Here is a 23,816-nt window from a genome sequence, read left to right as displayed (position 1 = left end):
CTATGAGGATGAGGGGGTGACACAAGAGCTTACAGTCTATGAGGATGAGGGGGTGACACAAGAGCTTACAGTCTATGAGGATGAGGGGGTGACACAAGAGCTTACATTCTATGAGGATGAGGGGGTGACACAAGAGCTTACAGTCTATGAGGATGAGGGGGACACAAGAGCTTACAGTCTATGAGGATGAGAGGTGACACAAGAGCTTACAGTCTATGAGGATGAGAGGTGACACAAGAGCTTACAGTCTATGAGGATGATGGGGACACAAGAGCTTACAGTCTATGAGGATGAGGGGGTGACACAAGAGCTTACAGTCTATGAGGATGAGGAGGTGACACAAGAGCTTACAGTCTATGAGGATGAGGGGGTGACACAAGAGCTTACAGTCTATGAGGATGAGAGGTGACACAAGAGCTTACAGTCTATAAGGATGAGGGCGTGACACAAGAGCTTACAGTCTATGAGGATGAGGGGTGACACAAGAGCTTACAGTCTATGAGGATGAGGGGGGACACAAGAGCTTACAGTCTATGAGGATGAGGGGGTGACACAAGAGCTTACAGTCTATGAGGATGAGGGGGTGACACAAGAGCTTACAGTTTATGAGGATGAGGGGGACACAAGAGCTTACAGTCTATGAGGATGAGAGGTGACACAAGAGCTTACAGTCTATGAGGATGAGAGGTGACACAAGAGCTTACAGTCTATGAGGATGATGGGGGACACAAGAGCTTACAGTCTATGAGGATGAGGGGGTGACACAAGAGCTTACAGTCTATGAGGATGAGGGGAGACACAAGAGCTTACAGTCTATAAGGATGAGGGCGTGACACAAGAGCTTACAGTCTATGAGGATGAGGGGGACACAAGAGCTTACAGTCTATGAGGATGAGGGGGGTGACACAAGAGCTTACAGTCTATGAGGATGAGGGGGTGACACAAGAGCTTACAGTCTATGAGGATGAGGGGAGACACAAGAGCTTACAGTCTATAAGGATGAGGGCGTGACACAAGAGCTTACAGTCTATGAGGATGAGGGGGACACAAGAGCTTACAGTCTATGAGGATGAGGGGGTGACACAAGAGCTTACAGTCTATAAGGATGAGGGGGTGACACAAGAGCTTACAGTCTATGAGGATGAGGGGGTGACACAAGAGCTTACAGTCTATGAGGATGAGAGGTGACACAAGAGCTTACAGTCTATGAGGATGAGGGGGGACACAAGAGCTTACTGTCTATGAGGATGATGGGTGACACAAGAGCTTACAGTCTATGAGGATGAGGGGGTGACACAAGAGCTTACAGTCTATGAGGATGAGGGGGTGACACAGGAGCTTACAGTCTATGAGGATGAGGGGGTGACACAAGAGCTTACAGTCTATGAGGATGAGGGGGGACACAAGAGCTTACAGTCTATGAGGATGAGGGGGTGACACAAGAGCTTACAGTCTATGAGGATGAGGGGGTGACACAAGAGCTTACAGTCTATGAGGATGAGGGGGTGACACAAGAGCTTACAGTCTATGAGGATGAGGAGGGACACAAGAGCTTACAGTCTATGAGGATGAGGGGGGACACAAGAGCTTACAGTCTATGAGGATGAGGGGGTGACACAAGAGCTTGCAGTCTATGAGGATGAGGGGGTGACACAAGAGCTTACAGTCTATGAGGATGAGGGGGTGACACAAGAGCTTACAGTCTATGAGGATGAGGGGAGGACACAAGAGCTTACAGTCTATGAGGATGAGGGGGTGACACAAGAGCTTACAGTCTATGAGGATGAGGGGAGGACACAAGAGCTTACAGTCTATGAGGAAAAGGGGAGGACACAAGAGCTTACAGTCTATGAGGATGAGGGGTGACACAAGAGCTTACAGTCTATGAGGATGAAGAGGTGACACAAGAGCTTACAGTCTATGTGGATGAGGGAGGGACACAAGAGCTTACAGTCTATGAGAAGGAGGGGGTGACACAAGAGCTTACAGTCTATGAGGATGAGGGGGTGACACAGGAGCTTACAGTCTATGAGGATGAGGGATGACACAAGAGCTTACAGTCTATGAGGATGAGGGGGACACACAGGAGCTTACAGTCTATGAGGATGAGGGATGACACGAGTTATAACTACTATAATACTGCCCCCTCCTGGTAGCTGTAATGTACTGGTGACACATTGTTGCTGTGGTTGGGAGGAGATACTATGTAGCTGTTGTACATTCTGTGCTGTAGCATCTCTGGTGCAGTTCCTCCTGTATGGTGGGTGCTCTGTACTTGTGGGGGGCTGCTGGGCCCCTGTCCTCCAGGCTTGGTCTCTGGTGTGGGGGTCTCTGTGTGCCCCCTGTATTCTGTGGTCATAATGCCTGTGCTCTCTCCCCTTCCAGTGCCCAGCAGAGCCTGCAATGCAGAGAGCAGGGAGGAGAGAGGGGGAGGAGATGGAGGGGGAGCAGGATAAGGAATGATGGAGGAGGAGGTGACAGTCTGCACAAAGGAGAAGCAGGTGGCATCAATACACCATGCAAAACACAGGGCGCACTACAGATGCCAGCATGCCCAGCTGATGTCTGCCTCCACACAGGCTGCCAGTACTCCTAGCAGGCCATGAGATCCTCTGAGCCCTGGTACCCAGAGAACTACTACCCCCAGCAAGCCATGAGACCCTCTGAGCCCTGGTACCCAGAGAACTACTACTCCTAGCAGGCCATGAGACCTTCTGAGCCCTGGTACCCAGAGAACTACTACCCCCAGCAGGCCATGATACCCTCTGAGCCCTGGTACCCAGAGAACTACTACTCCCAGCAGGCCATGAAACCCTCTGAGCCCTGGTACCCAGAGAACTACTACCCCCAGCAGGCCATGAGACCCTCTGAGCCCTGGTACCCAGAGAACTACTACTCCCAGCAGGCCATGAAACCCTCTGAGCCCTGGTACCCAGAGAACTACTACCCCCAGCAGGCCATGAGACCCTCTGAGCCCTGGTACCCAGAGAACTACTACCCCCAGCAGGTCATGAGACCCTCTGAGCCCTGGTACCCAGAGAACTACTACTCCCAGCATGCCATGAGACTCTCTAAGCCCTGAGCTACTCAAACACTGGTACCCAGAGAACTACTAGTCCCAGCAGGCTATGAGACCCTCTAAGCCCTGGTACCCAGAGAACTATTACTCCCAGCAGGCCATGAGACCCTCTGAGCCCTAGTACCCTGGGAACTATTGTTCCCAGCAGGCCATGAGACCCTCTGAGCCCTGGTACCCAGAGAACTACTACCCCCAGCAGGCCATGAGACCCTCTGAGCCCTGGTACCCAGAAAACTACTACTCCTAGCAGGCCATGAGACCCTCTGAGCCCTGGTACCCAGAGAACTACTACTCCCAGCAGGCCATGAGACCCTCTGAGCCCTGGTACCCAGAGAACTACTACTCCCAGCATGCCATGAGACCCTCTGAGACCTGGTACCCAGAGAACTACTACCCCCAGCATGCCATGAGACTTTCTGAGCCCTGGTACCCAGAGAACTACTACTCCCAGCAGGCCATGAGACCCTCTGAGCCCTGGTACCCAAAGAACTACTACTCCCAACAGGCCATGAGACCCTCTGAGCCCTGGTACCCAGACAACTACTACTCCCAGCATGCCATGACACCCTCTGAGCCCTGGTACCCAGAGAACTACTACTCCCAGCATGCCATGAGACTCTCTAAGCCCTGAGCTACTCAAACACTGGTACCCAGAGAACTACTACTCCCAGCATGCCATAGGACTCTCTAAGCCCTGTACTACTCAAACACTGGGACCTGGGGAACTATTACTCCCAGCATGCCATGAGACCCTCTGAGCCCTGGTACCCGGAGAACTACTACTCCTAGCATTTCATGAGACCCTCTGAGCCCTGGTACCCAGAGAACTACTAGTCCCAGCATGTCTGGGTCTCCTCCATCTGTTTTGGTGCCATAAAATTGCACAGTGCACTGATGCTGTTGGAGAACTAACAGTCCCAGCACAACCTGCATCCTCAGGAGGCCTCGCTCCATCCTCTCACCTGCTGCTCCAGTGAAGCTCAAACCCCTGCAGAACTACTGGTCCCAGCATGCCTGGGCCTTTTCTTCTCCCGCTGGTTCTTGTAGTTCCTCTTCAGTATGTAGGGAGCGCGGAGCTGACCTTGAGCCTCAGCAGTTCTCATTCCTCCAGACCTGGTGTGGGTGCTGGTGGACTATAAGTCCCAGCATGTCCACAGTCCTCTGGACCTCCAGCCATACTGTTTAAGAATGAGTTATTTAGTAATTCTCCGGGACTACTACTGCTAGAATATAGGCAGGAGGAACCAGTATATTACAAGGGGAGGACTACTACTCCTAGAATAGAGGCAGGAGGAACCAGTATATTACAAGTGGAGGACTACTACTCCTAGAATACAGGCAGAAGGAACCAGTATATTACAAGTGGAGGACTACTACTCCTAGAATATAGGCAGGAGGAACCAGTATATTACAAGTGGAGGACTACTACTCCTAGAATAGAGGCAGGAGGAACCAGTATATTACAAGTGGAGGACTACTACTCCTAGAATACAGGCAGAAGGAACCAGTATATTACAAGTGGAGGACTACTACTCCTAGAATACAGGCAGAAGGAACCAGTATATTACAAGGGGAGGACTACTACTGCTAGAATATAGGCAGGAGGAACCAGTATATTACAAGGGGAGGACTACTACTCCTAGAATACGGGCAGGAGGAACCAGTATATTACAAGTGGAGAACTACTACTCCTAGAATGTAGGCAGGTGGTACAAGTATATTACAAGTGGAGGACTACTACTCCTAGAATACGGGCAGGAGGAACCAGTATATTACAAGTGGAGGACTACTACTCCTAGAATATAGGCAGGAGGAACCTGTATATTACAAGGGGAGGACTACTACTCCTAGAATAGAGGCAGGAGGAACCAGTATATTACAAGTGGAGGACTACTACTCCTAGAATACAGGCAGGAGGAACCAGTATATTACAAGGGGAGAACTACTACTCCTAGAATACAGGCAGGAGGAACCAGTATATTACAAGGGGAGGACTACTACTCCTAGAATAGAGGCAGGAGGAACCAGTATATTACAAGTGGAGAACTACTACTCCTAGAATATAGGTAGGAGGAACCAGTATATTACAAGTGGAGGACTACTACTCCTAGAATGTAGGCAGGTGGTACAAGTATATTACAAGTGGAGGACTACTACTCCTAGAATATAGGCAGTATGAACCTGTATATTACAAGGGTAGGACTACTACTCCTAGAATATAGGCAGGAGGAACCAGTATATTACAAGGGGAGGACTACTACTCCTAGAATACAGGCAGGAGAAACCAGTATATTACAAGTGGAGAACTACTACTCCTAGAATAGAGGCAGGAGGAACCAGTATATTATAAGTGGAGAACTACTACTCCTAGAATAGAGGCAGGAGGAACCAGTATATTACAAGTGGAGGACTACTACTCCTAGAATACAGGCAGGAGGAACCTGTATATTACAAGTGGAGAACTACTACTCCTAGAATATAGGCAGGAGGAACCAGTATATTACAAGGGGAGGACTACTACTCCTAGAATGTAGGCAGGTGGTACAAGTATATTACAAGTGGAGGACTACTACTCCTAGAATATAGGCAGTATGAACCTGTATATTACAAGGGTAGGACTACTACTCCTAGAATATAGGCAGGAGGAACCAGTATATTACAAGGGTAGGACTACTACTCCTAGAATATAGGCAGGAGGAACCAGTATATTACAAGGGGAGGACTACTACTCCTAGAATACAGGCAGGAGAAACCAGTATATTACAAGTGGAGGACTACTACTCCTAGAATAGAGGCAGGAGGAACCCGTATATTACAAGTGGAGGACTACTACTCCTAGAATACAGGCAGGAGGAACCAGTATATTACAAGTGGAGGACTACTACTCCTAGAATATAGGCAGGAGGAACCAGTATATTACAAGTGGAGGACTACTACTCCTAGAATACAGGCAGGAGGAACCAGTATATTACAAGTGGAGGACTACTACTCCTAGAATATAGGCAGGAGGAACCAGTATATTACAAGTGGAGGACTACTACTCCTAGAATATAGGCAGGAGGAACCAGTATATTACAAGTGGAGGACTACTACTCCTAGAATACAGGCAGGAGGAACCAGTATATTACAAGTGGAGGACTACTACTCCTAGAATATAGGCAGGAGGAACCAGTATATTACAAGTGGGGGACTACTACTCCTAGAATATAGGCAGGAGGAACCTGTATATTACAAGGGGAGGACTACTACTCCTAGAATATAGGCAGGATGAACCAGTATATTACAAGGGGAGGACTACTACTCCTAGAATACAGGCAGGAGGAACCTGTATATTACAAGTGGAGAACTACTACTCCTAGAATATAGGCAGGAGGAACCAGTATATTACAAGTGGAGGACTACTACTCCTAGAATGTAGGCAGGTGGTACAAGTATATTACAAGGGGAGGACTACTACTCCTAGAATATAGGCAGGAGGAACCAGTATATTACAAGTGGAGGACTACTACTCCTAGAATGTAGGCAGGTGGTACAAGTATATTACAAGGGGAGGACTACTACTCCTAGAATATAGGCAGGAGGAACCAGTATATTACAAGTGGAGGACTACTACTCCTAGAATATAGGCAGGAGGAACCTGTATATTACAAGGGGAGGACTACTACTCCTAGAATACAGGCAGGAGGAACCAGTATATTACAAGGGGAGGACTACTACTCCTAGAATATAGGCAGGAGGAACCAGTATATTACAAGGGGAGGACTACTACTCCTAGAATACAGGCAGGAGGAACCAGTATATTACAAGGGGAGGACTACTACTCCTAGAATATAGGCAGGATGAACCAGTATATTACAAGGGGAGGACTACTACTCCTAGAATAGAGGCAGGAGGAACCCGTATATTACAAGTGGAGGACTACTACTCCTAGAATATAGGCAGGAGGAACCAGTATATTACAAGGGGAGGACTACTACTCCTAGAATATAGGCAGGATGAACCAGTATATTACAAGGGGAGGACTACTACTCCTAGAATATAGGCAGGAGGAACCTGTATATTACAAGGGGAGGACTACTACTCCTAGAATACAGGCAGGAGGAACCAGTATATTACAAGTGGAGGACTACTACTCCTAGAATATAGGCAGGATGAACCAGTATATTACAAGGGGAGGACTACTACTCCTAGAATAGAGGCAGGAGAAACCCGTATATTACAAGTGGAGGACTACTACTCCTAGAATACAGGCAGGAGGAACCTGTATATTACAAGTGGAGAACTACTACTCCTAGAATATAGGCAGGAGGAACCAGTATATTACAAGTGGAGAACTACTACTCCTAGAATGCAGGCAGGAGGAACCAGTATATTACAAAGGGAGGACTACTACTCCCACAATGCGCTCTCTCCATACTGGGTCTAATCCCTTGGTTGTCTGTTGTGTTGACCTTAGGAAGCTGGTGCTGTCCATTGGTTCTGGTGCTGATCTGCAGCAGGAAGAGGACTACTACTCCTAGAATATTCACTTGTCATGTTTGAACTACTGCCTTGGTTATCTAGTGTTGACCTGAGGACCACTAATCCTATTGCTGATCCCAGAGGACTACTACTCCTAGCATACCAGTAGCCATGCTGCCCAGTGCTGATCCTGCAGCATGAGGACTATTGCTCCTTGGTACACGATTTAGAGCTGATCTGAGTAGTTCAGAACAGTCCTACTGCTGATCCCAGAGGACTACTACTCCTAGCATGTCCAGTGGTCATGCTGCCCGGTGCTGAACCAGACCTAATTCTATTTAGTGCTATTTAGTGCTGATCCTTTGGTTGTCCATTGTGAGTGAGGAAGCTGGCGCTGTCCATTAGTTCGGGTGCTGATCCGGACAGTTGTTCATGCTGGTTCTACTGACATTCCAGTGCTGGTGCTAATCCTGGAGGACTACTACTCCCACTATGTCCTTGTCTTTGCTGCTGTTCCTGAGGAGCTGAGGGGCGCTGTCTACAAGTCCTATGCTGACCCCGCAGGACTACTACTACTGGGGTCCATCATGCCTGGTGCTTATCCTGCTGCAACTGAAGGACAACTACTCCTATCATATTCACTACTCATGTTGTCTGTTTCAAGGTCTACTCCTAGGTCTCTTTACATGATTCAGTGCTGGTGCTGATCCTGGAGGATTACTACTCCCACTATGTCCTTGTCTATACTGCTGTTCCATTGTTTACCTGGGGAGCTGAGGGGCGCTGTCCACCAGTGCTGGTGCTGATCCTGGAGGACTACTACTCCCACAATGTCCTTGTCTTTGCTGCTGTTCCTGGGGAGCTGAGGGGCGCTATCCACCAGTGCTGGTGCTGATCCTGGAGGACTACTACTCCCACTATGTCCTTGTCTATGCTGCTGTTCCTGGGGAGCTGAGGGGCGCTATCCACCAGTGCTGGTGCTGATCCTGGAGGACTACTACTCCCACTATGTCCTTGTCTATGCTGCTGTTCCTGGGGAGCTGAGCGGCGCTGTCCACCAGTGCTGGTGCTGATCCTGGAGGACTTGGGTCAGGGGGGGGGGGCTTGAAGTTTCTGCCTGGGTGCCCACCCTTCCCTGGGTGATGTGCTGTAATGATAGGCTGCGCCCCCTTTAGTTACAGGGCCTGGGGGCGGGGGGCTATGCTGATGATGCAGCTACAGAAATCCATAATTAACGCTAAATAAAAAATGACTATTATATGCAAATCAGGACTCTGCAACGTGTTAACGCTAACACCCCTGCCCCTATCCCCATGGGGGGCGAGATTTTGTCTGGGTCCCATCTGGCCGCACGTTTCCTGTTCCCTCCCTCCCCCCGCCCTCCTTAAACTCCTATTGATTCAGCTCTTGGGTAAAGAATCACCTTCAGCTGTCAGAGCCCACATAGCAGCACCCTGCAGAACGGGCATCTCCGCCAGACACCCCTGCACATCCCCCCTCAGCACCACAACAGAGGGGACAGGAGAGGGAGGGGGCTACATCTTGTAGGTGGGAGCCAGAGCTGCACCTTTCCCATAAGACACAAGGAGGTGTATGATCGCAGCGCAGCAGACGGCGCAGCCAGGGACCAGATCTGCTCCATCCCCCCGGATACAAGAAGTGCCCTGCCTGGGGTAGATCTGCTCCATCCCCCTGGATACAAGAGCCCTGCCTGGGGTAGATCTGCTCCATCCTCCCGGATACAAGAATTGCCCTGCCTGAGGTAGATCTGCTCCATCCCCCTGGATACAAGAATTGCCCTGCCCGGGATAGATCTGCTCCATCCCCCCCGGATACAAGAATTGCCCTGCCTGGGGTAGATCTGCTCCATCCCCGTGGATACAAGAATTGCCCTGCCTGGGGTAGATCTGCTCCATCCCCCTGGATACAAGACTTGCCCTGCCTGGGGTAGATCTGCTCCATCCCCCTGGATACAAGAATTGCCCTGCCTGGGGTAGATCTGCGGGGCAGGATGCGAGCTGTGGATGTTGTCTTCTCCGTGGTGGTACTGCTCCTGGCTGCTGTGGAAGGTGAGCTGCATGGCTGCTGCAGTGTCAGACGTGTGTGCATGGTGTATAGGAGATGTCATGATACGCGGGATAAGATTGTGTATGGGCTGGAGAGCAGGACATATGGGACATATGGGGCATATAGGGCATATAGGGGCGCAGGGTGTATGGGATCAGGAAAAACGCCAGTGGAAAAAAAGGGCCATCGGCTTCCATTGTCTCAGCGTGGTGCGTCCTGCTGCCGGATCGCCATGCGTAGGGTGATGGGAGAGCCCTTCATGTGTATGGGACGTACAGAGCCTATGGGGGGTCATATAGATGGGGGGCGCCTATAGAGGCACGCAGGGAGCGCTGCCAGGTGTCATGTCGCCCTGCGCTCTGCCTGGTTGGCTGCATGTGGTTGCTGGGGGAGGCCTGAGCGTGGGGAGGAGAGGGTTAACCACGCCGCTACTCCCGGAGCAGACAGCGGAACGTCTCACCTGCCCCGTCTCCCAGGAGTTGGGTTATCTTCTCCGATCCCATTATGTATGAGGAGGGGGTGAGGGGGCACTTAATCAGGGTCATCCCGAATCTGTCACCTCAATCACATCCTCATTGCTCAGTCATGTTCTCGCCTCCACCCTCCTGCGCTGCCATCACAGCCGCGTCCCCGGGACATTATATCTTATTACATCCCATTATATTATATGACATTGTATCCTATTGTATTACGTTACATTGTATCTTATTACATCCTATTATATCATATGACATTGTATCCTATTGTATTACGTTACATCCTATTACATCACGTTACATTATATGACATTGTATCCTCTCATATGTTATTGCATTATGTATGACGTGTGCCCCCCACCCCACCAGGGCCCCTGGCAGCAAACACCTTCTAGGCCCAACCAGTATTTAAAGGGCACCATTATATATAACATGTAAGACCTTGACTCATCCTCTTCTGTAAAAGGTTAAATCTGATTCCAGAAAGGCTGGGTGACAACCAATAAGGCGGACATTACTGCGTCTTAGCCCAACTTTCCTGGACTCCTGAAAAGGGGGTAACACTTACGCCGTGGTAGGACCATAATTACCAGGACCTTGTGTGCCATCTCCAGCGGGTCACAAGGCTCCAGGGCATCTATAATCCTATTATACTGGCCCAGTCTGACACTACATCTCCCAGCATGCAGCATGACGAGGCAGATTTGTCACTTAGTGGACTGGAAAGCTGGGTGACAACCTTAATGTCACTAGAAGCTGATATAACTGTGCAATGACTAAACATTGGGGCGCAACCTCACAGTAACCTGTCATCTATAATATGACCTCGTCTTCAATATCTCATGGTGACATCACTGAGGTACGAGGCACCAGGTACCTCACAGTAACCTGTCATCTATGATGTGACCAGGTCTATAATCCTCATGAAATTCCCAATAGCAACCAATTAGATTTCGGCTTTCATCCTCTAATATGAGTTACAGAAATACAGCTGAGATGTGATTGGTTGCTCTGGGCCACTGTTTTGTTATAATTGAATGGAATCTCTCAACTTTTGCAGTGGTGAAAGGGGGGCATAAGATGTGGGTGAGCCCCACCTCATCACCTGCCCCTTACTCTGTCTCCACACAATATGATTCTGCCCCACATGCCCCCCCCCCCCCCATCTGCCCCTCATATTATGTCCACCTCCGGCTCCCTGTCACATCATGGCCTCCTCCTCAACCTCACATTGTGCCTCTACCAGCTCTGCCTCATATTGTGGCCTCTCCATAATATTGTGGCCCTTCATCTCCTCCTCATATTGTATCCCCTCTCATCTCCCCCTCATATTGTGGCCTCTCATCTCCTCATATTGTGTCCTCTCATCTCCCCCTCATATTGTAGCCTCTCATCTCCTCCTCATATTGTGTCCTCTCATCTCCCCCTCATATTGTAGCCTCTCATCTCCTCCTCATATTGTGTCCTCTCATCTCCCCTTCATATTGTGGCCCCTTATCTCCCCCTCATATTGTATCCGCTCATCTCCTCCTCATATTGTGGGCTCTCATCTCCTCCTCAAATTGTGGCCTCTCCTCTCCCCCTCATATTGTGGCCTCTCATCTCCTCCTCATATTGTGGCCTCTCATCTCCTCCTCAAATTGTGGCCTCTCCTCTCCCCCTCATATTGTGGCCTCTCATCTCCCCCTCATATTGTGGCCTCTCATCTCCCCCTCATATTGTGGCCTCTCATCTCCTCCTCATATTGTGTCCTCTCATCTCCCCCTCATATTGTATCCCCTCTCATCTCCTCATATTGTGTCCGCTCATCTCCCCCTCATATTGTGGCCTCTCATCTCCCCCTCATATTGTGGCCTCTCATCTCCTCCTCATATTGTATCCCCTCTCATCTCCTCATATTGTGGCCTCTCATCTCCCCCTCATATTGTGGTCTCTCATCTCCTCCTCATATTGTGGCCTCTCATCTCCCCCTCATATTGTGGCCTCTCATCTCCTCCTCATATTGTGGCCTCTCATCTCCCCCTCATATTGTGGTCCCTCTCATCTCCCCCTCATATTGTATCCGCTCATCTCCCCCTCATATTGTATCCCCTCCCATCTCCCCCTCATATTGTGGCCTCTCATCTCCCCCTCATATTGTATCCCCTCTCATCTCTAACTCATATTGTGGTCCCTTTCATCTCCCCTCATATTGTGGCCCCTCTCATCTCCCCCTCATATTGTGGCCTCTCATCTCCCCCTCATATTGTGGCCTCTCATCTCCCCCTCATATTGTGGCCTCTCATCTCCTCCTCATATTGTGGCCTCTCATCTCCCCCTCATATTGTGTCCTCTCATCTCCTCATATTGTGTCCTCTCATCTCCCCCTCATATTGTGTCCTCTCATCTCCCCCTCATATTGTGTCCTCTCATCTCCTCCTCATATTGTGGCCTCTCATCTCCCCCTCATATTGTGGTCCCTCTCATCTCCCCCTCATATTGTATCCGCTCATCTCCCCCTCATATTGTATCCCCTCCCATCTCCCCCTCATATTGTGGCCTCTCATCTCCCCCTCATATTGTATCCCCTCTCATCTCTAACTCATATTGTGGTCCCTTTCATCTCCCCTCATATTGTGGCCCCTCTCATCTCCCCCTCATATTGTGGCCTCTCATCTCCCCCTCATATTGTGGCCTCTCATCTCCCCCTCATATTGTGGCCTCTCATCTCCTCCTCATATTGTGGCCTCTCATCTCCCCCTCATATTGTGTCCTCTCATCTCCTCATATTGTGTCCTCTCATCTCCCCCTCATATTGTGTCCTCTCATCTCCCCCTCATATTGTGTCCTCTCATCTCCCCCTCATATTGTGGCCTCTCATCTCCCCCTCATATTGTATCCGCTCATCTCCTCCTCATATTGTGGGCTCTCATCTCCTCCTCAAATTGTGGCCTCTCATCTCCCCCTCATATTGTATCCCCTACCATCTCCCCCTCATATTGTGGCCTCTTATCTCCCCCTCATATTGTGGCCTCTCATCTCCCCCTCATATTGTATCCCCTCTCATCTCCTCATATTGTGTCCGCTCATCTCCCCCTCATATTGTGGCCTCTCATCTCCTCCTCATATTGTGGCCTCTCATCTGCTCCTCATATTGTGGCCTCTCATCTCCCCCTCATATTGTGTCCTCTCATCTCCTCCTCATATTGTGGCCCCTCCCATCTCCAACTCATATTGTGGCCCCTCTCATCTCCCCTAAAATTGTGGCCTCTCATCTCCCCCTCATATTGTGGCCTCTAATCTCCTCCTCATATTGTGGCCGCTCTCATGTCCAACTCATATTGTGGTCCCTCTCATCTCCTCCACATATTGTGGTCCCTCATCTCCCCCTCATATTGTGGTCCCTCATCTCCCCCTCATATTGTGGCCCCTATCACCTCCCCCTCATATTGTGGACCCTCTCATCTCCCCCACATATTATGGCCTCTCATCTACCCCTCATATTGTGTACTCTCATCTCCCCCTCATATTGTGGCCTCTCATCTCCTCCTCATATTGTGGCCTCTCATCTCCCCCTCATATTGTGGCCTCCCATCTCCTCCTCATATTGTGTCCTCCTCTCATTTCCCCCTAATATTGTGGCCTCTCATCTCCTCCTCATATTGTGGCCTCTCATCTCCTCCTCATATTGTTGCCTCTCATCTCCCCTCATATTGTGGCCCCTCTCATCTCCCCCTCATATTGTGTCCTCTCATCTCCTCCTCATATTGTGGCTCTCATCTCCTCCACATATTGTGGCCTCTCATCTCCTCCTCATATTGTGGCCTCTTATCTCCTCCTCATATTGTGGCCTCTCATCTCCCCCTCATATTGTGGCCTCTCATCTCCTACTCATATTGTGACCTCTCATCTCCTCCTCATATTGTGGGCTCTCATCTCCTCCTCATATTGTGGCCCCTCTCATCTCCCCCTCATATTGTGGCCTCTCATTTCCCCCTCATATTGTGGCCTCTCATCTCCCCCTCATATTGTGGCCCCTCTCATGTCCTCCCTCATATTGTGGGCTCTCATCTTCCCCTCATATTGTGGCCTCTTATCCCCCCTCATTATGTGTCCCCTCTCATCTCCCCTCATATTGTGTCCTCTCATCTCCCCCTCATATTGTGGCCTCTCATCTCCCCTCATATTGTGGGCTCTCATCTCCTCCTCATATTGTGACCTCTCATCTCCTCCTCATATTGTGGCCCCTCTCATCTCCCCCTCATATTGTGGCCTCTCATCTCCTCCTCATATTGTGGCCCCTCTCATCTCCCCCTCATATTGAATCCGCTCATCTCCTCCTCATATTGTGGCCCCTCTCATCTCCCCCTCATATTGTGGCCCCTCTCATCTCCTCCTCATATTGTGGCATCTCATCTCTCCTCATATTGTGGCCTCTCATCCCTCCTCATATTGTGGCCTCTCATCTTCCCCTCATATTGTGTCCTCTCATATCCTCCTCATATTGTGGTCCCTCATCTCGTCCTCATATTGTGTCCTCTCATATCCTCCTCATATTGTGGTCCCTCATCTCCCCCTCATATTGTGGTCCCTCATCTCCCCCTCATATTGTGACCTCTCATCTCCCCTCATATTGTGGCCTCTCATCTCCCCCTCATATCGTGTCCCCTCTCATCTCCCCCTCATATTGTGGTTTCTCATCTCCCCCTCATATTGTGGCCTCTCATCTCCCCCTCATATTGTGGCCTCTCATCTCCTCCTCATATTGTGGCCTCTCATCTCCTCCTCATATTGTGGCCTCTCATCTCCTCCTCATATTGTGGCCCCTCTCATCTCCTCCTCATATTGTGTCCTCTCGTCTCCTCCTCATATTGTGGCCTCTCATCTCCCTCTCATATTGTGTCCTCTCATCTCCTCCTCATATTGTGGCCTCTCATCTCCTCCTCATATTGTGTCCTCTCATCTCCTCCTCATATTGTGGCCTCTCATCTCTCCCTCATATTGTGGCCTCTTATCTCCTCCTCATATTGTGGCCTCTCATCTCACCCTCATATTGTGGCCTCTCATCTCCCCTCATATTGTGGCCTCTCATCTCTCCCTCATATTGTGGCCCCTCTCATCTCTCCCTCATATTGTGGCCCCTCTCATCTCCCCCTCATATTGTGGCCTCTCATCTTCTCCTCATATTGTGGATTCTCATCTCCTCCTCATATTGTGTCCTCTCATCTCCCCCTCATATTGTGGCCTCTCATCTTCCCCTCATATGGTGTCCTCTCATCTCCCCCTCATATTGTGGCCTCTCATCTCCCCTTCATATTGTGGCCTCTCATCTCCTCCTCATATTGTGACTTCTCATCTTCCCCTCATATTGTGTCCCCTCTCATCTCCCCCTCATATTGTGTCCTCTCATTTCCTTCTCATATTGTGGCCTCTCATCTCTCCCTCATATTGTGGCCTCTCATCTCCTCCTCATATTGTGGCCTCTCATCTCACCCTCATATTGTGGCCCCTCTCATCTCCCCCTCATATTGTGGCCCCTCTCATCTCCCCCTCATATTGTGGCCCCTCTCATCTCCCCCTCATATTGTGGCCTCTCATCTCCCCCTCATATTGTGGCCCCTCTCATATCCCCCTCATATTGTGGCCTCTCATCTCCCCCTCATATTGTGGCCCCTCTCAAATCCTCCCTCATATTGTGGGCTCTCATCTCCCCCTCATATTGTGACCCCTTACATCTCCCCCTCATAATGTGACCCCTCTCATCTCCTCATCATATTTTGACCCCTCTCATCTCCCCCTCATATTGTGGACCCTCTCATCTCCCCCTCATATTGTGGCCTCTCATCTTTTCCTTATATTGTGTCCTCTCATCTCCTCCTCATATTGTGGCCCATCTAGTCTCCCCCTCATATTGTGGGCTATCATCTCCCCCTCATATTGTGGCCCCTCTCATCAACCCCAATATATTGTGGCCTCACATCTCCCCCTCATATTGTGGCCTCTCATCTCCTCCTCATATTGTGGCCCATTTCATCTCCCCCTCATATTGTGGCCTCTCATCTTCCCCTCATATTGTGGCCTCTTATCCCCCCCTCATTCTGTGGCCCCTGTCATCTCCCCCTCATATTGTGGCCTCTCATCTCCTCCTCATATTGTGGCCTCTCATCTCCCCCTCATATTGTGGCCTCTCATCTCCCCCTCATATTTTGGCCTCTCCTCTCCCCCTCATATTGTGGCCCCTCTCATCTCCTCCTCATATTGTGGCCTCTCATCTCCCCCTCATATTGTGGACCCTCTCATCTACCCCTGATATTGTGGACCCACTCATCTACCCCTGATATTGTGTCCCCTCTCATCTCCTCCTCATATTGAGGCCCCTCATCTCCCTCTCATATTGTATCCCCTCTCATCTCCCCCTCATATTGTGGCCTCTCATCTCCTCCTCATATTGTATCCCCTCTCATCTCCCCATCATATTGTGGCCTCTCATCTCCCCCTCATATTGTGACCTCTCATCTCACCCTCATATTGTGGCCTCTCATCTCCCCTCATATTGTGGCCTCTCATCTCTCCCTCATATTGTGGCCCCTCTCATCTTCCCCTCATATTGTGGCCCCTCTCATCTCCCCCTCATATTGTGGCCTCTCATCTCCTCCTCATATTGTGGATTCTCATCTCCCCCTCATATTGTGTCCTCTCATCTCCCCCTCATATTGTGGCCTCTCATCTTCCCCTCATATTGTGTCCTCTCATCTCCCCCTCATATTGTGACTTCTCATCTTCCCCTCATATTGTGTCCCGTCTAATCTCCCCCTCATATTGTGTCCTCTCATTTCCTTCTCATATTGTGGCCTCTCATCTCTCCCTCATATTGTGGCCTCTCATCTCCTCCTCATATTGTGGCCTCTCATCTCCCCCTCATATTGTGTCCTCTCACCCCCCCCCCCTCATATTGTGTCCTCTCATCTCCCCATCATCTTGTGGCCCCCTCACATTTCCCTCTCATATTGTGGCCCCTCTCATCTCCTCCTCATATTGTGGCCTCTCATCTCCCCCTCATATTGTGGCCTCTCATCTCCCCCTCATATTGTGGCCTCTCATCTCCCCCTCATATTGTGGCCTCTCATCTCCTCCTCATATTGTGACCTCTCATCTCCTCCTCATATTGTGGCCTCTCATATCCCCCTCATATTGTGGCCCCTCTCATCTTCCCCTCATAATGTGGCCTCTCATTTCCTCCTCATATTGTGGCCTCTCATCTCCCACTCATATTGTGGCCTCTCTCATCGCCCCATCATATTGTGGCATCTTACCCCCTTTCATATTGTGGCCTCTCATCTGCTCCTCAAATTGTGGCCTCTCATCTCCCCCTCATATTGTATCCCCTCTCATTTCCCCCTCATATTGTGGCCTCTCATCCCCCCCTCATATTGTATCCCCTCTCACCCCCCCTCATATTGTATCCCCTCTCATTTCCCCCTCATATTGTGGCCTCTCATCTCCTCCTCATATTGTGGCCTCTCATCTCCCCCTCATATTGTGGCCTCTCATCTCCCCCTCATATTGTGGACTCTCATCCCTCCCTCATATTGTATCCCCTCTCATTTCCCCCTCATATTGTGGCCTCTCATCTCCTCCTCATATTGTGTCCCCTCTCATCTCCTCCTCATTTTGTGGCCTCTCATCTCCTCCTCATATTGTGGTCTCTCATCTCCCCCTCATATTGTGTCCTCTCATCTCCCCCTCATATTGTGTCCTCTCATCTCCTGCTCCTATAGTGGCCTCTCATCTTCTCCTCATATTGTGGCCCCTCTCATCTCCCCCTCATATTGTGGCCTCTCATCTCCTCCTCATATTGTGTCCTCTCTCATCTCCTCCTCATATTGTGGTCTCTCATCTCCCCCTCATATTGTGTCCTCTTATCTCCTCTTCATATTGTGGCCTCCCATCTCCCCCTCATATTGTGTCCCCTCTCATCTCCCCCTCATATTGTGGCCCCTCTCATCTCCCCCTAATATTGTGGCTTCTCATCTCCCCCTCATATTGTGTCCTCTCTCATCTCCCCCTCATATTGTGTCGCCTCTCATCTCCCCCTCATATTGTGGCCCCTCTCATCTCCCCCTCATATTGTGGCCCCTCTCATCTCCCCCTCATATTGTGGCCTCTCATCTCCCCCTCATATTGTGACCTCTCATCTCCCCCTCATATTGTGTCCTCTTATCTCCCCCTCATATTGTGGCCTCTCATCTCCTCCTTATATTGTGTCCTCTCATCTCCCCCTCATATTGTTACCTCTCATCTCCCCCTCATATTGTGGCCCCTCATTTCCTTCTCATATTGTGGCCCCTCATCTCCTTCTCATATTGTGGCCTCTCATCTCTCTCTTTTAACATGGCCACTTCACCACCCCCTCATATTGTGGCCCCTCATCTCTCTTCATATTGGCCCCTCACATCTCCCCTTCATATTGTGGCCTTTCATCCCCTGCTCATATTGGGGCATCTATTCTCCCCTTCATATTGTGTCCCCTCTCATCTCCCCCTCATATTGTGGCCCCTCTCATCTCCCCCTCATATTGTGGCCCCTCTCATCTCCCCCTCATATTGTGGCCTCTCATCTCCCCCTCATATTGTGACCTCTCATCTCCCCCTCATATTGTGTCCTCTCATCTCCCCCTCATATTGTGTCCTCTCATCTCCCCCTCATATTGTGGCCTCTCATCTCCCCCTCATATTGTGACCTCTCATCTCCCCCTCATTTTGTGTCCTCTCATCTCCCCCTCATATTGTGGCCTCTCATCTCCCCCTCATATTGTGGCCTCTCATTTCCCCCTCATATTGTGTCCTCTCATCTCCCCCTCATATTGTGTCCTCTCATCTCCCCCTCATATTGTGTCCTCTCATCTTCCCCTCATATTGTTACCTCTCATCTCCCCCTCATATTGTATCCCCTCTAATCTCCCCCTGATATTGTGGCCTCTTGTTTCCCCCTGATATTGTGGTCCCTCTCATCTGCCCCTCATATTGTGGCCCCTCATTTCCTTCTCATATTGTGGCCCCTCATCTCCTTCTCATATTGTGGCCCCTCATCTCTCTTCATATTGGCCCCTCACATCTCCCCTTCATATTGTGGCCTTTCATCCCCTGCTCATATTGGGGCATCTAGTCTCCCCTTCATATTGTGGCCCCTCGCATCTCCCCTTCACATTGTTGGCTCTGATGTCTCCCTCATATTGTGGCCCTTTAATCCTTTCCTCATAATGTGGCCTCTCACATCTTCCCCTCATATAGTAACCTCTCATCTCCCGTTAATATTGTGACCCCTCTAATCTCCCCCTTATATTGTAGGCCCTTTATAACTCCCCCTCATATTGTGGTCCCATCATCACCCCCTCATATAGTGGCTTCTATTCTCCCCCTCATCATCCCCTCACATTGTGCCCCATCATCTCCCTCTCATATTATGGCATCTCATATTTGTATGGAGGATGAGGTGTAACATGGGGTGTGTATCAGTGTATGTGGTGGAGTCACAGATTTTGTGTCCCCCTCAGGGCTGCCCCTGCTGGATGATGAAGCCTCAGAAGCCCCGGCCCTGCTGCGCACGCCGCCCCCCGGGCGCTCGGACCCCGTGTCTCTGGAGCAGCTCGTTCATCAGGCCGTCATGAAGAAGGACTTCCTGGGACAAGATGGCTTCTTCACGGGTGAGAACGCAAAACCAAAACCGATGGAGCCGCTGTCATGAATACAATGCCGGAACCGCAGTAAAGACCGGAATACTTGTGCAGCCCCCTGCACACCACACCGCACACGGCACATAGTACACACTGCACAAGTCTGAGAAGTGTGCTCCAAACACATCCAGAGCTGCATTCACAGTACTCTTACTCCACTCACTTACAGAGCTGCACTCACAGTTCTTATTCTCCAGTCACAAGCCAGTCCCAGTTCTGAGCAGGATTGTACCTTTACTACAGAGTTAAAATTGCAGCTCTGGATGTTATTCGAATATTCAGAAATCAGCTTTGGATGTGGATGGAGTATATAAGGATTGCTAATGCAGCTTTGGATGTGACTAGAGTATAGGAATAATTGACAGCAGCTCCGGATGTGATCCGAATAAAGAAATTGGGAAACTGACTCCAGACATGATTGGAGAACAAGGATTACATATGCAGCTTTAGCTGTGACCGGAGAACAAGAGAAGTGGCAACAGCTTTAGCTGTGACTAGAGTAGAGCTCTGGGGTGCTGGTGTAGGGTTTAGAGTCTCAGGTTTCCTCGCTGTCCTGTTTCCATGGATAATATTATTGTGTTGTCTCCTACATTGGATCTTGTCTGATTTTATGGATTTTTATGACGATTTAGATATTCTTTCTTAAAAGGGAATGTGTCAGCAGATGAGATCATACAGACTGCCCCCAGTGTTATGTATTGTCCCTGGAGAGATGTGTAATCAGACCTCACACTGCTGTGCCCTGTGCTCTCTGCAGCCAGTGTTATGTATTGTCCCTGGAGAGATGTGTAATTACACCTCACACTGCTGTGCTCTGTGCTCTCTGCAGCCAGTGTTATGTATTGTCCCTGGAGAGATGTGTAATCAGACCTCACACTGCTGTGCTCTGTGCTCTCTGCAGCCAGTGTTATGTATTGTCCCTGGAGAGATGTGTAATCAGACCTCACACTGCTGTGCTCTGTGCTCTCTGCAGCCAGTGTTATGTATTGTCCCTGGAGAGATGTGTAATCAGACCTCACACTGCTGTGCTCTGTGCTCTCTGCAGCTAGTGTTATGTATTGTCACTGGAGAGATGTGTCATCAGACCTCACACTGCTGTGCTCTGTGCTCTCTGCAGCCAGTGTTATGTATTGTCCCTGGAGAGATGTGTAATCAGACCTCACACTGCTGTGCCTTGTGCTCTCTGCAGCCAGTGTTATGTATTGTCCCTGGAGAGATGTGTAATCAGACCTCACACTGCTGTGCCTTGTGCTCTCTGCAGCCAGTGTTATGTATTGTCCCTGGAGAGATGTGTAATCAGACCTCACACTGCTGTGCTCTGTGCTCTCTGCAGCCAGTGTTATGTATTGTCCCTGGAGAGATGTGTAATCAGACCTCACACTGCTGTGCTCTGTGCTCTCTGCAGCCAGTGTTATGTATTGTCCCTGGAGAGATGTGTAATCAGACCTCACACTGCTGTGCTCTGTGCTCTCTGCAGCCAGTGTTATATACTGTCCCTGGAGAGATGTGTAATCAGACCTCACACTGCTGTGCTCTCTGCAGCCAGTGTTATGTATTGTCCCTGGAGAGATGTGTAATCAGACCTCACACTGCTGTGCTCTGTGCTCTCTGCAGCCAGTGTTATGTATTGTCCCTGGAGAGATGTGTAATTAGGCCTCACACTGCTGTGCCTTGTGCTCTCTGCAGCCAGTGTTATGTATTGTCCCTGGAGAGATGTGTAATCAGACCTCACACTGCTGTGCTCTGTGCTCTCTGCAGCCAGTGTTATGTATTGTCCCTGGAGAGATGTGTAATCAGACCTCACACTGCTGTGCTCTGTGCTCTCTGCAGCCAGTGTTATGTATTGTCCCTGGAGGGATGTGTAATCAGACCTCACACTGCTGTGCTCTGTGCTCTCTGCAGCCAGTGTTATGTATTGTACCTGGAGAGATGTGTAATCAGACCTCACACTGCTGTGCTCTGTGCTCTCTGCAGCCAGTGCTATGTATTGTCTCTGGAGAGATGTGTAATCAGACCTCACACTGCTGTGCTCTGTGCTCTCTGCAGCCAGTGTTATGTATTGTCCCTGGAGAGATGTGTAATCAGACCTCACACTGCTGTGCTCTGTGCTCTCTGCAGCCAGTGTTATGTATTGTCCCTGGAGAGATGTGTAATCAGACCTCACACTGCTGTGCTCTGTGCTCCCTGCAGCCAGTGTTATGTATTGTCCCTGGAGAGATGTGTAATCAGACCTCACACTGCTGTGCTCTGTGCTCCCTGCAGCCAGTGTTATGTATTGTCCCTGGAGAGATGTGTAATCAGACCTCACACTGCTGTGCTCTGTGCTCTCTGCAGCCAGTGTTATGTATTGTCCCTGGAGAGATGTGTAATCAGACCTCACACTGCTGTGCTCTGTGCTCTGTGCAGCCAGTGTTATGTATTGTCCCTGGAGAGATGTGTAATCAGACCTCACACTGCTGTGCTCTGTGCTCTCTGCAGCCAGTGTTATGTATTGTCCCTGGAGAGATGTGTAATCAGACCTCACACTGCTGTGCTCTGTGCTCTCTGCAGCCAGTGTTATGTATTGTACCTGGAGAGATGTGTAATCAGACCTCACACTGCTGTGCTCTGTGCTCTCTGCAGCCAGTGCTATGTATTGTCCCTGGAGAGATGTGTAATCAGACCTCACACTGCTGTGCCTTGTGCTCTCTGCAGCCAGTGTTATGTATTGTCCCTGGAGAGATGTGTAATCAGACCTCACACTGCTGTGCTCTGTGCTCTCTGCAGCCAGTGTTATGTATTGTCCCTGGAGAGATGTGTAATCAGACCTCACACTGCTGTGCTCTGTGCTCTCTGCAGCCAGTGTTATGTATTGTCCCTGGAGAGATGTGTAATCAGACCTCACACTGCTGTGCTCTGTGCTCTCTGCAGCCAGTGTTATATACTGTCCCTGGAGAGATGTGTAATCAGACCTCACACTGCTGTGCTCTCTGCAGCCAGTGTTATGTATGGTCCCTGGAGAGATGTGTAATCAGACCTCACACTGCTGTGCTCTGTGCTCTCTGCAGCCAGTGTTATGTATTGTCCCTGGAGAGATGTGTAATTAGGCCTCACACTGCTGTGCCTTGTGCTCTCTGCAGCCAGTGTTATGTATTGTCCCTGGAGAGATGTGTAATCAGACCTCACACTGCTGTGCTCTGTGCTCTCTGCAGCCAGTGTTATGTATTGTCCCTGGAGAGATGTGTAATCAGACCTCACACTGCTGTGCTCTGTGCTCTCTGCAGCCAGTGTTATGTATTGTCCCTGGAGGGATGTGTAATCAGACCTCACACTGCTGTGCTCTGTGCTCTCTGCAGCCAGTGTTATGTATTGTACCTGGAGAGATGTGTAATCAGACCTCACACTGCTGTGCTCTGTGCTCTCTGCAGCCAGTGCTATGTATTGTCTCTGGAGAGATGTGTAATCAGACCTCACACTGCTGTGCTCTGTGCTCTCTGCAGCCAGTGTTATGTATTGTCCCTGGAGAGATGTGTAATCAGACCTCACACTGCTGTGCTCTGTGCTCTCTGCAGCCAGTGTTATGTATTGTCCCTGGAGAGATGTGTAATCAGACCTCACACTGCTGTGCTCTGTGCTCCCTGCAGCCAGTGTTATGTATTGTCCCTGGAGAGATGTGTAATCAGACCTCACACTGCTGTGCTCTGTGCTCCCTGCAGCCAGTGTTATGTATTGTCCCTGGAGAGATGTGTAATCAGACCTCACACTGCTGTGCTCTGTGCTCTCTGCAGCCAGTGTTATGTATTGTCCCTGGAGAGATGTGTAATCAGACCTCACACTGCTGTGCTCTGTGCTCTGTGCAGCCAGTGTTATGTATTGTCCCTGGAGAGATGTGTAATCAGACCTCACACTGCTGTGCTCTGTGCTCTCTGCAGCCAGTGTTATGTATTGTCCCTGGAGAGATGTGTAATCAGACCTCACACTGCTGTGCTCTGTGCTCTCTGCAGCCAGTGTTATGTATTGTACCTGGAGAGATGTGTAATCA

General features: G+C 50.0%; 1 protein-coding gene across 1 annotated transcript in view; it reads left to right on the top strand.

Annotated features, from left to right (window-relative positions):
* The first annotated feature begins 8,931 nt into the window (after positions 1-8,931).
* Positions 8,932-23,816, top strand: part of SEZ6L2 (seizure related 6 homolog like 2) — a 90,174-nt gene continuing 75,289 nt past the window's right edge. Inside the window, exons 1-2 of the mRNA XM_072119473.1 lie at positions 8,932-9,609; positions 19,616-19,765. Coding sequence (XP_071975574.1) covers positions 9,552-9,609; positions 19,616-19,765 — 208 coding nt within the window. The 5' untranslated portion in view covers positions 8,932-9,551. The remainder of the gene's footprint in view (positions 9,610-19,615; positions 19,766-23,816) is intronic.

Source organism: Engystomops pustulosus, chromosome 8 (genome assembly GCF_040894005.1).
Source record: "Engystomops pustulosus chromosome 8, aEngPut4.maternal, whole genome shotgun sequence".
NCBI lineage: Eukaryota > Metazoa > Chordata > Amphibia > Anura > Leptodactylidae > Engystomops > Engystomops pustulosus.
Note: the sequence above shows the minus strand (reverse complement) of the source record. Positions and strands in the feature narration are given on the sequence as shown.